At 35.7% G+C, this 16583-nt stretch overlaps 1 protein-coding gene across 1 annotated transcript in view; it reads left to right on the top strand.

Moving 5' to 3' along the window:
- The window catches only part of LOC113921530 (ankyrin repeat domain-containing protein 26-like), a gene marked incomplete at its 5' end in the record, with an annotated part of 108756 nt that overhangs the window by 15516 nt on the left and 76657 nt on the right, over positions 1 to 16583 (top strand). Inside the window, 7 exon segments of the mRNA XM_035729337.1 lie at positions 495 to 567; positions 7345 to 7417; positions 7420 to 7470; positions 7756 to 7817; positions 11394 to 11487; positions 14609 to 14637; positions 14731 to 14803. Of these exon segments, the coding sequence (XP_035585230.1) occupies positions 495 to 567; positions 7345 to 7417; positions 7420 to 7470; positions 7756 to 7817; positions 11394 to 11487; positions 14609 to 14637; positions 14731 to 14803 (455 nt within the window).

Below are 16583 nucleotides of genomic sequence, written 5' to 3' on the forward strand. Positions count from 1 at the left end.
GAATGAAATCTTGCCATTTGCAATGAAATGGACGGAACTAGAGAGTGTTATGCTAAGTGAAGTCAGTCAGAGAAAGACAAATACCATATGATTTTACTCATATGTAGAATTTCAGAAACAATAAAAATGAGCAAAGGGAAAAAAAAAAAGACAAACCAAGAAACAGTCTTAATGATAGAGAACAAATTGATGGTTACCAGAGGGGAGATGGGTGGGGGAATGGGTGAAATAGGAGGTAGGGATTAAGGAATGCACTTGTCATGATGAGCACTGGGTGATGTATGGAATTGCCGAATCATTATATTGTATACATGAAACTAATATAGTACTTGTATGTTAATGATACAGGAATTAAAATACAAACTTAGTAACAAAAACAGAGGCCAAATTTTAATTATATCAAGAAACTTCATTCAATAAATAGATATAGCTGACCTTTCATTCGATTTTTCTTTCTAATGAACTTGTTTTTGTTTTATGTTTTTGCTCTAAAGTATTTCCATTAAACCTGGTACTGATGATTCATGGCTTACATCAGATGCTGAAGACTTAAATTTTGGTATCCAGGTAAAGTACTCTCTTGTGAAATTTGTTTTCCTGCTCTGAATTTAGTTTGCATATTATTTACTCTTAAAATTTAGCAGTGGCCTACCTATTATCATTTTATGTTTGTGATGGAAAGTTGGTCATAACAAACCATTTTGTAGAAATATGATGAGTTGAATTTTTTTTTTTTTTTTTTTACTCTGGTAAATACTGAAGGTGGAGGCTGAAAAAAATGGGCTGGAAAATACATAATGACAGGATAATTATATTGGGAAAAGCTTTTCCACAATGGAGGAAATAAGATACTTGGTGAAGGATAACGATTCTTACTGTGAGTTTTAAATTATCTTAACATGACCTTTCTTTCTTTCTTTCATTCTTTCTTTCTTAATATGACGTTTATACTCATGCCTAAATGAAATCTTCATTGGATTCAATTATTGCGGAGATTTTTTTTCTTGGACGTTTTTTACCTTGGTAACATATTGTTTTAAAAAAGACTTTTTTCTCTATTTCTATCCTTTGTTCTACATTTAGACTAAAATAATATTAGAAATTGTGGAAATTCAGAAATGTAAATTGTTTCTCAAAATTTATATTGCAAAGGTATTCCACTGTTTTCAAAATAATTCCATTAAGAGTATAGTTAAAACTTTAAGTGAAGAATGCATGTTTTGCCTAAAATAATAATCAGCTCTGGAAGCAGAGGCTCTTCATACCCATATGGTAAAATGTCCAATTTCAGAAATCTTTTATAGTATAGTTTTTAAAAATATCTACGCAATCTTTGTATCAGATTCTAAAATTTAAAATTTCATTCTTATTTAAATATTCATTTTAAAGCCCCTGCATCAGTATAAGCTACTGGATGTTAGGAAATGTAATTGTGCATCTCCTAGAACACCTAGAATAAAGTCTTGCTTGGAAGAAGCCATTTAATATTTTCTGAATGTGAATAAATGAGCAGACAGATGGAATTCTGTATAATGGAATGTTATAAGTAATGTGCATAATGTGTCATAATTAAAGATACGAATTTTTAAAAATATGGCTCAAATTTATATTCCTTTTTTATTTTTTATTTTTATGTTTTTAAAGATTTTATTTATTTATTTATTTATTTATTTGAGACAGAGAGAGAGAAACAGCGTGAGAGGGGAAAGGGCCAGAGGGAGAAGCAGGCTCCCCGCTGAGCCGGGTGCCCGATGCGGGACTCAGTCCCAGGACTCTGGGATCATGACCTGAGCCGAAGGCAGTCGCTTAACCAACCGAGCCACCCAGGCACCCTATATTCCCTTTTTATGTTTAAGATTTATAAGTGCAAATGAATTATGTTGAGGAAATAAATAAGAAGAAAGGTTACAGTATATTATTTAGTATCCTCTAATTGTGAGCTCAGATTTTTATTTTTTTAAGATTTTATTTATTTATTTATTTATTTGAGAGAGAGAGAGAGAGAGAGAGAGAGAGAGAGAGAGACAGCATGAGAGGTGAGAGAGTCAGAGGGAGAAACAGACTCCCTGCAGAGCCAGGAGCACGATGTGGGACTTGATACCAGGACTCCGGGATCATGACCCGAGCCAAAGGCAGACGCTTAATTGACTGAGCCACCGAGGTGCCCCAGAATTTTAGATAAAATTTCCTCAACTTTTTAACCCCATCTGTGTCCCATTAGATATATGCTTTCAAGGTGTACATTTCTCCTTAGAATTCTCATTACCGATTCTTTCTCCATGTGGAAAGTTGATGTGTTAGAAACATTTCTTTTTCTATTTTTTTCTCTCTGTAGTAATAATTTATAGCTTTCAGGTACTGATAGATGACCACTAATTGAACAATTTACTTTACAGTGAAAAAATTAAATTGTTTACTACAGTATTTATAAACAAATAATTGCAGAGTGAGAAAAATCAGTGTTATTAGGGATATACTATGAACGAAAGCCTCTGTTTTAGATATATTTATAATATATATGTAATGTATATATTTACAACATATATGTAACATATTTATAACATGTAATTGAAAAAATTTGAGACTTCTGTTTATAGTATATCCATAATCATACTTACATATACTGAAAAATATTTTTTCCACTTACCTTTTTTTACTTACGTTTTTCCTTTTCTTCCTTGTCTTAAGCTTGTGCTTGATTGATTGGTCCTGTCTTATGTTTTTCCTTTTCTCTTCTTTTCCCCCAATGCTTTTTTTTTTAATGACTTATCCTTACCCTAATTTTTCCTTGCAGAAAACATTTTAGTCTGTTCTTTCAGTCCATCTCTTTCTGTCTCCCTTGTCAACATATTTGGTTATGGCTTTCTATTGTTTGTATGTGGTTTTCATTCATGAATCATTGCCCCACAAGATTTATTATTATTCTTTTCCTCTTGAAGGAGCTGAATTTAAACAATCATTTGTCTTTAGCATTTTGACAAACAAAAGCAATTTAAACTGTTTGCAATCCCAACTTACCTAAATAAGATACTACTGAAAACTAAATTTTAATATTTTCTCCTGTAAGAGATATTCATGGAAATATAAATCATGCAAACACATTTTTAAATATAATAAATAATTAAATCTCAATGTTTCTTTTTTTCAATAATAATTTCAATTACCTAGGAATAAATTTTTATTTTAGATTACTTTGGTAAAGAAAGTATTTGAATTTTTTTAAAATTTAAATTCAATTTAATTTATATATACTGACTGTATTATTAGTTTCAGTGGTAGAATTCAGTGATTCATCAGTTGCAGTGCTCATTAATTCAAGCACCCTCCTTAATGCCCATCACCCAGTTATTCCTCTTCCCCCGCCTACCTCTCCTCTAGCAACCCTGTTTCTTCCCTATAGTTAAGAGTCTCTTAGGATCTGCCTCCCTCTCTGTTTTCGTCTTTTTCTTTTTTTCCCTTCCTTTCCCCTATGTTCATCTGTTTTGTTCCTTAAATTCCACATATGAGTGAAATCATGGTATTCGTCTTTATCTGACTGAGTTATTTCAGTTAGCATAATACCCTCTAGCTGCATTCACGTCATTGCAAATGGCAAGATTTCATTCTTTTTGATGGCTGAGTAATATTCCAGTGTGTGTGTGCACGCGCATACACATCTTCTTTATCCATTCATCTGTCAGTGGACATCTGGGTTCTTTCTGTAGTTTGGCTATTGTGGACATTGCTGCTATAAACATTGGGGTGCAGGTGCCCCTTCAGATCACTATGTTTGGATCCTTTGGATAAATACCTAGTAGTGCAATTGCTGGGTTGTAGGGTAGCTTTATTTTGAACTTTTTGAGGAAGAATTTATATAATAATCAGTTAGGGGTAAGGAAAATAACATTTTGGGACTAGCTATTAAATCTCTCATAATCCTCATCCCATGAGAAAATATAGGCTTAGTAAATGGCAGAACTGAGATTTGAATCTACATTTGAATGATTCCAAAACCTGTGTTCTCTGTGTAGTGGTGTGCATTTGATAATGGTGAATATTATAATTATTTTATCAAATGTGATACTTGTAATCCTTAAAACTATTAATTTTTTATGAAGAACTGGAAGAAAATTTCATCCTTACATTTAAGTTTAATTTAGCAAAACCTGTGTTTATAGATAATGCAAAGTGAAATCTGTTTTAGGCCTTAATCAGATTTATTATGAATTTTGAATTTTTGGCCATTGTCTTTCTTGAGGTTTCTTTCTTTTTTTAAAGATTTTATATATTTATTTTTGTGAGAGAGAGAGTGCGAGTGCACGAGCAGGGGGAGGTGCTGAGGAGGGAGCCTGAATCAGGACTCAATCCCAGGACCCTGGGATCATGACCTGAGCTGAAGGCAGACACTTAACCAACTGAGCCACCCACGTGCCCTTTCTTGTGGTTTCTGATTTAACTTAGTGTGTGGTATAATCTTGGTAGGTTTTAGATCTTTTTGAGAATAAAGAGAGGAAATAAGTAAACATTTAGTCTTTTCATTAATTAAAACTGAAATTTCTGATTATGTAAGTGAGGTTCTTAATCTTTATCCAATAAATGAAATAAATTTTAAGCTGTAACACTCTTAAAGAAAAAATATAAAATTTTGTTTCTGGATTGTGATTTATTTATTTTTAAATGTATCTGCATTTAATAGATACATAGACACACATCAAATGAATGAACTCACAATTTATAGTTTTTTTCTAATATGAACTATTTGTCATTGTAGAATCATAAGGAAGGAAAGGTTGCCAACAGAGTATACAGAATTATTTCTGGAAGATGATTTTTACTTTTTCAAATATCTCCAATAGTGGATACATTTTATATTATTCTCAGGAAACTTTAGTATTCATAGTTGTTAATTTTTGTTTTAGATTTAAAAAATTTTAAGTAATCTCTATACCCAACATGGGGCTTGAACTGACAACCCTGAGATCAAGAGTCACACACTCTTCCGACTGAGCCAGCCAGGCGCCCCCGTAGTTGTTAAATTTAACACGTGAATTCTTTCATATCTGAAACTCAGAAATACTGGTGATTTGATTTTTTTTTCTCCCTTCTTTCCTCATGTGAATATTGGGTCCTGCTTCATAATCATACATGTTTTTGGAGACTTTAATACCCTCAACTTGGATGATCTTGATTATTAATTTTTTAATACTAGATTCTTTCTCCAGTCTTTAACTACCATCCTATATTCATAGATAGGAAATTAGAGCTATCAGTATGCTGTTCACAGTGGAATAAGAAAATCATGTGAATTTTAAAATAGGGTTTTATATTTTTCTCATTCATCATACTAGTACTTAAAAATGCCTCAGAATTCTATAATCCCATAAGTATTTCTCTTCTACAATTTCAATCTTTTAAAATTAATTTTTAGAAAAGTATTCTTAAAAAATTTTGAATTGGTGTTTTGCAATTAAATCTTTTTATTAATCTTAAAAATGGTATTCATTACAGAAATGAATACTTGCCTATATATATTTTTTTTTCTAAAGATTTATTTCAGAGAGAGAGAGAGTGGGGGGGGAGGGGCCGAGGGAGAGAAAAAGAGAGGGAGAGAAGCTGACTCCCCACTGAGCATGGAGCCTGATTTTGGGACTCAATCTGACAAACCTGAGATCATGACCTGAGTCCAAATCAAGAGTCAAATGCTTAACCAGCTGAGCCACCCAGGTGCCCATAACTTGCCTGTATTAAGAAAAGTATATTTTCTATTCTTGAAACTAATGTTGAAGTATATAAATGAAATATTTAATCCCATGGTTTTTTCCCCCCTGTTTTTATGTTTATTCTGAAAATTCAGAGTTCTGTGTAGGTTTACATTAATTATATCAGGTTAGTATATTTTAGAGATTTATGTTTTTTTAACATCATGTGCTTTTCCTATCATTTTTTCCTACTCCAGATCTACTTGTCTAAAACTTTCTCCTTAGGTCTCCTGGGTGCTTCAAATTTGGTATGTCCCAGATTGAAGACATTGCTTCTGACCCTTTCCTCTTCCCTGACTTTTTGTAATCTGCTATGTCATTTGTTTTCCCCATCCTAATATATTGTACCACTGAAACACTGAAGCAGGAAAAATCCTGGACTCCAAACTTCCCTGAAGTTACTACATCCAGGGGCACCTGGGTGGCTCACTCGGTTAAGCATCCGACTGTTGATGTTGGCTCAGGTTATGATCTCAGGGTCCTGGTATCAAGCCCTGTGTCAGGCTCCATACTGAGTAGGGAGTCGGCTTGAGGATTCTCTCTCTTCCTGTCCCTCTGCCCCTCCCCCTGCACGCACACACACTCCCTCTCTCAAAATAAGTAAATCTTTAAAAAAAAAAAAATCACCACATCCCTACCTCTGAAACCAGTAATACATTATATGTGAATTAATTGAATTTAAATTAGAAAAAGGGACACCTGGGAGGCTCCCTCCATTAAGGGGCTGCCTTCAGCTCAGATCATGATCCGGGGGTCCTGGGATCTAGTCCCAAGTTGGGCTCCTTGCTCAGCGGGAAGCCTGCTTCTCTCTCTGCCTGACACTCCTGCCCTGTGCTTTCTCTCTGAGAAATAAATAAAAAATATTAAAAAAAAAAAATAAAACAAAAAAATCACCACATTTAGTATTTTGTCCCTGCTTACCATTTTTCATCTTATTATCATAATTCACTCTCTCACATAGAGTTTTGAAATACTCTTCTGGTTTTGGTTCCTTTATGTTCATCTTCACGTTGCTGTCAGACCTTTCTAAAATATATTTCTGATGATGTAACTTCTCTGCTTATTTAGTGGATCCCCATTACATGAAGGAGAAAGTTCATATTCTAGCATGACACTTGCCTTTTTTGGTTCAGTCTTGATTTTCCAATTATCTCTCTCTATCCCATTCCCAAGAATTGTGTTCCAGTTTTGCCACATTCTGGAGCTGTCGTCACTTACTGCATTATTTCATACTTCATCCTTTCGCTCATTCTACCTTTTCTAGAATGTCCTTCGCTTCCTTCTTGTGTGCCTTGTCTGTCTTTCAATATGTCTGCAGGAATTCCTGAGCTTCCCGTATGCAGCTCTTTTCTCCTTTGTGCCTTCACTGTGCTTTATTCACTTCACCTGTAGAACTAGTAAATGATACTCTTCTGTTCTTACTTGACATCCGTCTCTAGCCTGCTAGCATACAGGGCAGTCTCTGTCGTTTGTATTTCCAGCTTCTCCCAGGAGAGTGCCTATGACTTGATGGGTACGGTATGTATTTGTCATAGTGAGTGAGTGAATAAGTGAATTAATGTGATGTTTTCTGAAGTTGGGTTTTTGTTTTGTGTTGTTTTTATAGGAAGGAGAGGTGCAGCTGGCAATTGGAAAACAGGATGATGGTATTAGTATTACTGAAAGTGCTCCACAAGAGCAGTTAACGACAGTCTGACTTCTGCTGATAGAGCATACAAAAGTAATAGTAGTGGTAAGTTAGTAAACATCTATAAATTTTTTCCTATGCTCAAATGCTAGTATAAGAAAATCTGAAAGTATGTAGATCCAGATATATTACGCATTTCATTAACATATTTTTCTTTTGCTGTCTTTCTTATTAAGTATCCCGACTACTACCAACTTTTTCTTCCTGAAAATAATTCCACCTCTGAAAATCTTTACTGCTATGAAATATTCATGAGTGGGGATAAGCTTGTACATATGTTTAAAATTCATAATCATGTTTCATTAATGTATCTGTGACTGTACTTTATAGTTATGATGTCAGCATTAGGATTAGGAGAAGAGGAAGATGGAGAATCACCTTGGGATTGTGAGGTACTGTTTTCTTCTTCTTATTTTAAAATATAAGCATTGTGGGGCACCTGGGTGGCTCAGTCAGTTAAGCGTCTGCCTTCGGCTCAGGTCATGATCCCAGGGTCCTGGGATCGAGCCCAGCATCGGGCTTCCTGCTCAGCGGGAGGCCTGCTTCTCCCTCTCCCACTCCCCCTGCTTGTGTTCCCTCTCTCGCTGTCTCTCTCTGTCAAATAAATAAATAAAATCTTAAAAAATATGTAAGCATTGAATGATGTTAAAGCATAAAAGGGATGCTTAGCCTCTACTCTGTCATCTCTGCATTTGCCCATAAAAACTATTTCTTTATACTTTTTACCTGTAATTGATAAAATAATTATGTGCTAAGTATAATAATACAGCATAATACAGTTCTGCTATTTTGCAAGCTTAACTTAATGAAAGCTGTGTAGTATTATTTCAGAAAACCGAGGCTCAGGAGTGATAAGGAAGTAGTTTGGGTTTTGAAATTAAGTTATTTAAAAAACTAAAGAATTACTCCAGGCCAACCTATGGCTGGATGTGATTCTGTGGTGTATATGGATGTGCAAAATTCCTAATGAGATCTAGAAAGTTTGGATTATAGTTTTTTTACAACTTGGAACTAGAAAAGTTAATGCCTGGGACTTGAAAGTATTTTATATATAAATATATATATATATTTTTAAAGATTTCATTTATTTGAGAGAGAGAGAGTGAGTGAGCAGGAGAGAGAGGGAGAGACAATCTGAAGCACACTCCACTCTGGGCACAGAGCCCTACTGATACCAAGAGTTGGACACTCATCTGACTGAGCCATCCAGGGGCCCTGAAAGTATTATATTTGGATTGTCAAGTAGATTTACAAGGGGCATTTGGAATATAATAAGAATTTGTTTTATTGGTGTTTTATTTATTTTTAAAAAGATTTTATTTATTTATTTGAGAGAGAGAGATATAGAAAGAGAGCATGAGCTGGGGGAGGTGCGGAGGGAGAGGGAGAAACAGGCTCCCCACTGAGCACATGGGGCTAGATCCCAAAACCAACTGAGCCCCCCAGGCATCCCTGGTTTAGTGATGTTTTAATAGGTAAAAGCCATTTTGGGTAGTTAAAATAGTATGCATTAAGTATCTTTGTGGCAGCCATACTTGTAGTAACATAAGTATAAAGTGATGATGATCTATTTTAAGGTGACAGACCATGGAAGGAGGTAAAAAGGGCCTGACCTCTTAGCACAGGGAGGTGCTACACAATGGTGCAAGCACCATATTCGAAGTCAAAAGATATGCTAGCATCCTGGTTCTGTCACTTGGTAGCTGTGGGATCCCAGAAAAACTTGTTCAACCTGTTTGAATGTCAGTGACCTCATTCATAAAAATGGTACTAATACCTACCTCTCAGGTACGTGTAATGAACAAATGTGGTAACAAATGTGAAAACATTTTATATACTGTAAAGGCTGCTATAGAAATACAGGACAAAAGTGATCACAGCAGTATTTAGTGATTTATTAAATATTGAGGACACTTTTTTTAAATGTGAAGATTTCTGAAGGACGATAAAATAAATGGCAGTAGTGTCAAGAAAAGAATGGCAAAGTTAGAACGGGCAGGTGGATTTCTGATTTGGTATATGTTAAGTTTCAGTGACATTGTATAGGTATACAGTTGACCGTTGAACGGGATGAGTTTGAATTGTGTGTCCACTTACACAGACTTTTTTTGATACAGTACAGTACTGTTAATCTGTTTTCCTTATGATTTTCTTAATAACCTTTTCTTTATATTGTAAGAATCCAGTATATAATACATATAACATACAAAATGTGTTAATTGACCGTACATTATTGGTAAGGTCAGCATTAGGTTATAATTTACTCTGACCTTCCATGCTCACTTTACAGAGTCAATGACCAAATGAGGATTAAGATGTAGATTAGATCTAGAGAGCGTATACGAGGACTTCTATTTAAATGTTTTGGTTTTTAATTTACATTTTTCCTGTTTTTAAGTCCAATTGCTTTTAAAGTAGGAAGTTCAATAGGAGATTAGTAGTTAAGTTTTTGGGGAATCAAAAGTTAGATGTGGATTTTTGACTGCATGGCTGTGAACGCCCTTAACCCTTGCATTGTGTAAGGGTCGACAGTATAGTGACTTGGTACTTGAGACCTTCTCAGTGAGATGATTTAATTTCTTTTTTAGAGAGAGAGAGAGAGAGAGAGCATGTGAGAGGGGTGGGGAGGGGCAGAAGAAGAGGGAGAGAGAGAATCCCAAGTAGGCTTCATGCTCACCACGGAGCCCGACATGGGGCTTGATCTCATGACCCTGAGATCATGAACTGAGCTGAAATCAAGAGTTGGACACTTAACTGACTCTGCCACACAGGCACCCCCCCTCAGTGAGATTATTTTAAATGTTTTGACGTTAAATACATTTCTGTTATTGAATATCAGCCATGTACCAGGCTGTATAAGTTGAGGGGTTAGGCTGTAGTGGTAGGAGCAGAAAAAATAAGGAAACAACAATCCATTGTAAGTTACTATAAGTGCTTCATATAAAGAAAATGGAAATGTTAGGTTAGGGAATTTTGGGGGAGTTTGTCATTAGGATGGGGATGAGAATGGGAGTGGAATTTTGTTAGTCAGGAAAGATCTCTCTGAATGCGGCAAGAGCTGCCAAGTGGCGGATGAGAAGGACCAGTCGTGCCAGGGTCTTGGAGAAGGACGTTCTAGACAGAGAGAACCATGGATCACATCTATGCATCATTTCACTCTTATGTCTTGGAATGACCAGGAAGCAAGAAGATCCACCCCATTGTCATAATCATTGTTGTTACTGTTGGGTGTAGAAAAGAAAATGTGCATACTAAAATAAGTGCCTGGTACATTTTAGGTAATTAATAAATAAATATTCTTATTCTTCCCTTAGGAAAGGTTACTAGACTTTTTGAAGAGTTTCATACCTGTATCTAAAATTTTTTGCTATTATTTAAATATAATTTCAAGAAAAGTTTTTCTTTCTACTTTGCCATTCCATTCAACCATATTTCGTATCAATAACAATTCCAAGCCTTTGTTTGTCTAAATGAAGCAGCAGCTACCACAATGTTCTGTTTATACTCAACATGATATACTCCAAGGATTCTCATCATGTCAAGTATCTTCTTATTTTAGCACTGAAAACGTTTCTGCCATCAGGAACAGTTTAAATTTGTAGCAAATATACTTATTAAAGAATTTGTTTAAATACATATTTTTAATGTCCTTTTATTTTGGTGGGAAATGCAAAGGAGAGTCAGGTGTTTTGTTAGTTCCTGTTGAAAGGTACATATAAATCAGTCTTCTGTCTATGAAAGTATTTACTCTGGCCTTCCATGTTTGGTTTACAGAGTCGGGGTAAATGTAGATTAAAAGGTACACTTAATGTAGAAAGTATATATGAGGTTTTTAGATGTTTTGGTTTTCAATGCATGTTTTTCTTATTTGTAAGTCTGATTGCTGTTAAAGTAGGAAATTCAGATATTTTCTTAGAAAAGGATTAGGAAGTCTTTATGCAGCTCATTTTTGATGTTAATTTTAACAGAGTATTTCTGAGAGTCTTCCAAAGAAAAACATTAAACGTTTATCTGGAGCTGCGGATCAGAAAGGACCACGTATATTAAATGAAGAAGTAGAAGGTACGAATTGTATTTTATTAAATAGTTACTTGATAGAATGTTAATTTAAAATGGGAATAGTGATATGTTCTAATATCCAAAGAAAATCACCTATTAAATGTGTAGAAAGGAGAAAGATGTGAAAAGGAGATAAATTGATATCTTATCAGGTGTCAGCAACAGATTAAATTGAGAGTGCCACTGCAGGAACTAAATTACTGGTTCCATTTCAAGGTATTCTAAGACCTAAGGAACATCAGGAAATAAGAGGAAAAGAGCAAAAGAGGGAATGATGAGAAAGGCGGAGAGTACCGGGAGTAAATGAAGGGCAAAGGCAGCTCTTTATAGTGGAAGGTGGTAACATAAAATAATTCTTTTAAAAGGAAGAGCAGAGTATTTGAAATGCAGGAATAATATCAAGTGAGCTTCCCATACCAAAGTTTGTCAGAGTAGTATGCCAAAATTTTTCCACTCTTCCTGATTTCCTCACTGTTGGGAAGACTATTAAGGCCCGGCGTAGCTGATTATGCAGAGCTGTGTCCTAGTCGGCTATAAATGTATATATCTTAATGTCATACAAAATGGTGGCACTTCATAAGATAGTTTCTTTTAGTGCAAAATAAGAGAATTGGAAGGAAGAAGAGAGCAGGGTCAGGGGGAGATCAAGGAAGCTTTCGCCCTGATAAAAAGTCCATTAGAATGTTTATGACTTTTTTTTTTAAATTTTATTTATTTATTTGACACAGAGAGAGAGACAGCGAGAGAGGGAACACAAGCGGGGAGTGGGAGAGGGAGAAGCAGGCTTCCCGCCAAGCAGGGAGCCCAATGTGGGGCTCGATCCCAGGACCCCGAGACTAAGACCTGAGCTGAAGGCAGACGCTTAACAACTGAGCCACCCAGGCACCTCGAAAGTTTATGACTTTTAATACATTTTCAGTTTTGGAGAATTGATAGTGAGGAACTTGAGGCTTTTTCTAGAAGGTTAAGTTAAGGTAAAGGAATGTGGCAGTAGACTCCATATGGACCAGAATTTCTCAAATTGTAGTGAATCATCCGAGACCTTGTTAAAAATGCACATTGTGAGCAGCAGGTCTGGGATTCTGCATTCTGACCTCTCAGGTGATGCCAGTGTTGGTTGTTGTTGGGTCATGTGCTCCGTAGCAAGGATGTAGACTTCCCTATAGAGAAATCTGGAAGGGCCACTGGATAGTTCAAGACATAATAGAATCAAGGAAGCGCATGACTTTGTTTTTATTGCTGAGCATGTTTTAGCTAGAGGGGAGCAAGGAGATGGAGAAATAGAGGTTATAGATGTAAGATACTACTGCTAAACAAAGAGGAAAGAAGTGTTGGAGATAATCCATAATCAAAGGGATGTAAAAGCAGAATAGTCAAGACCGTAGATCCAGAAATTACTTTTTTTAAAGACTTATTTATCTTAGGAATAGAGAGAGAGAGAGAGAGAGCAACCAGGGCGAGGGGCAACGGGAGAGAGAGAGAGTATCTTAAGCAGACTCCCTGCTGAGCCTGGAGCCCGATGCGGGGCTCAGTCCCAGGACCCCGACATCATGACCGGAGCTGAAATCAAGAGCCAAGACCCCCAACTGACTGTGCCACCCAGGCGCCCCCAGAAATTACTTTTGAAGAAGGTGGATAGTGAAGGGAAGGAGGGAAGAAAGAAAGGCATGGTAGCTAGGAAATTTTGGAGTTGATGAGGAAACTTGAGAGAATTCACTTTAGATGGCTTGAGTGTATTTGCACTAAAACAGATTAAATTACAGCTGCTCCATAAAGAATACTGAAAGCAGATGGAGTGCTAAACTTGGGGTAAAACAGCCACTCATTCATCCTCCTCAGATCTATCGGACATCAAAGGTATATGTTGTATTGGTATTCATTATTCAAATGATATTAATTTTAATATGGAAGCTTTGGCTGTTTTTCTTTTTTAAGAAAGCTAATTTTTTGATATGATAGCTGTTTCAAAAAAACCTTTTAAAGACTAACATGATCTACCAATCAAACTAATTTTGGAAACAAAAGAGATTATAGCATTCATTCCCTAAATGCTAAAATTGTTATTATCAGTAAGTATGACACTGATTTTGAAATACAAAAGATTTTCAGTATCTAAAATTTCTGTGGCAATTAAATTGATTTTTTCCATTTTGGTAGTCCTATTTCCATATTGAAAGGTTATTATACATTATTTCCTTTTTTTTTTAAGATTTTATTTATTTGAGAGAGAGAATGAGAGAGAGAGAGCATGAGGGGGGAGGGTCAGAGGGCGAAGCAGATTCCCCGCTGAGCAGGGAGCCCGATGCGGGACTCAATCTGGGGACTCCAGGATCATGACCTTAGCCGAAGGCAGTCATTTAACCAACTGAGCCACCCAGGCGCCCAATAGACATTATTTCTTAGATGTGTTTTATATACCTTCTTGTGGGAGTGGATCAATAAATTTTAAGATGCCTAACTAGAGGATACAAGAAATGTAGGCATACCAGTAGGCCACATGGGTATGGACAAAAATGAACACTTCTGTAACTATTATCCTACAAGTGTATATCCAAGCTGATCAATTCATAACACTTTCTCTGATGAAAACTTAATTATGCCTTCAGTTGAACTATCATCACAACTGTGTACTGCCTAAATTATGGGACAAGTTGAAGAACATGGTAAATACTTGTAGTATAATGGTAGAAATGATTCTGCTGTACTGCATTAAGGGTGTTCTATTGCCTTCTACCATTGGCTTTCACGTTCATCCTCTCAGGTCATGATTTGTTCCTCTGATTATAAATTGCTTTTCTCCCCATCAGTCAGCGTGTTCACATTGGTATATGTGCACTTTTCTGTTTTAGTTATAGTCATTTGAAACATAATCTTACTTTTGAAATCCTAACTGCATGTTCTTTTGAACACGTATTCGTATTTTTTTCAATATTTATAATGCGTTCATATTTCTCTCTTGTCGCTGTCCTAACCCACCTTCCTATCTCCAGAAACAGAACACCAAAACCTAATGTAATCATTTTCAGAGCCAAGCCTGAGGATTCAGCTTAGTACGAAGTGCATGAATGTTTAATTGGCTTTCATGTTTACATATAATTAACTACATGTCCATTTTTCGTTTCAGATTCTCCTAAAATATATCCTTACGTGAAGGTAAAACTTTTATATTTTTATTTTGAATTTTTAACTACAGATTGTATGAAACGTACATCATGTCTTAATCATATTGTTTCAATACCCATTCAGCCTACCGTTGAAGTGAAAGATTCCGTTCCTACTAAAACAGTAGAAGTGAAGGAAAAACAAACATCCAAATCAGGTAAATTTTACAATACAAATTTAACAGTGGAAAGTACACTAAAATATTTGAAATGCTCACAGTCTTCTTATTCTGAATTTTTTTTTTTTTTTGGTGGCAAATTTAACTGAAGGATTTGACATAAATAAGTTAGATACCATTGTTGATACCCATGTTTGAACAAAAGATATTTATAAGCATAAGAAAAAGAGATTTTAAAAATGTAAGCTTTAGCTCTAGTTTCTACTTTTATGTTTTGAAATCCTGAAGTTCCCAGTTTCGAATCCCATTACTTCCTTGGGATTCCCAAAGTTAATTATTAGACTCTAAGATTTTTCCAGTGTTCACAGTGTTTATTTCAATTCTGACCTTCACTTGCTAACATGTCAATTGTGTTTTAAGTTTATTTCATCTTAGTGTTATTATGTTGATCATCTTAAGCCAAACAGGTGTTCTGATTAGCAGTGTCTGTGTGTGTGTGTGTGTGTGTGTGGGGGGGTGTCTTTGATTATTAAAAATGCGGGAAGTAATTAGTTGTATCTTAATATTTTGTAGACACAATCTTTTAAAACCATATTTCTTAAACTTATTGGCCTTAGGGTCCTTTTATACTATTTAAAAATTATTAGGAATTCCAAAGAACTTCTGTTTAAGTGTTGATATTTACAATATTAGAAATTAAAACAAGCATTTAAAATACAAGCGTACATGATCATATGTTGTTAGGCGTTAGAGCCATGACCCACTAATCATGCGAGTTGTGATACTGTCACGTCTCATATCTTTAGAAAACGTCACCGTACACTTAATAAGAGAAGAGAGTGAAAATGTCAAATAACATTTAGTGTTATTGAATGGATAGATCTTGGAACTCCGGGGATTCTCAGATGACATGGGAGAACTGTTTTAAAGCATGTACAGGGTTCATGGACACAAAATGATAAAGGGGCCCTTGTGGTGAAATGGGCATTAAGGTTTCATTTCTGCATTTCTTGCTTTTTTCTTTCACTTGTCTTAAGAGGTTCAAATCAGACAATCTTGTTTAAAAAAAAAGTTAAGTATTTTTGTTATATATTCATTTTCTCTTTCATGGCACTGTAGTTTTTGGATCTAGTGTGTACTGAGACTCTGTTTTTACATGGAAATGATTAGATCACCCGAGGCTTTCATTTCTCAGATAAATTTATGATGTTTATCCAAGGCTTAAAAATTTCTGAAGATAGGGATGCCTAGGTGACTCAGTCAGTTGAGCATCTGCCTCTGGCTCAGGTCATGATCCCAGGATCCTGGGATCGAGTCCCACGTTGGGATCCTTGCTCAGTGAGGAGCCTGCTTCTCCCTCTGCCTCTGCTGCTCCCCCTGCTTGTACTCGCTCGCTCGCTCTCTCTCTGAACAAATAAATAAAATCTTTAAAAAAATAAAAAAAAATTTCTGAAGATATTGGTGCATTGAGGAGAGACCATCTCAGTGTAATTAAAAGTAGAACCATTCATTAAAAGTTTTTTTAAAACCCATGTCTTTAGAATACACGGTGCATATTTATTTATTTATTTATTTAAAGATTTTATTTATTTATTTGACAGAGAGATAGAAAGAAAGCACAAGTAGGCAGAGAGTCAGGGAGAGGGAGAAGCAGACTCCCCACTGAGCAGGGAGCCCGATGCGGGGCTCAATCCCAGGACCCCGACATCATGACATGAGCCGAAGGCAGCCGCTTAACCGACTGAGCCACCCAGGCGCCCCCACGGTGTGTATTAAAAAAGAAGAGGTTAGACATAAATTTTGTTAGTAAAAAAAATTC

The sequence above is a fragment of the Zalophus californianus genome, chromosome 9, assembly GCF_009762305.2.
Source record: "Zalophus californianus isolate mZalCal1 chromosome 9, mZalCal1.pri.v2, whole genome shotgun sequence".
In the NCBI taxonomy this organism is placed as follows: Eukaryota; Metazoa; Chordata; class Mammalia; order Carnivora; family Otariidae; genus Zalophus; species Zalophus californianus.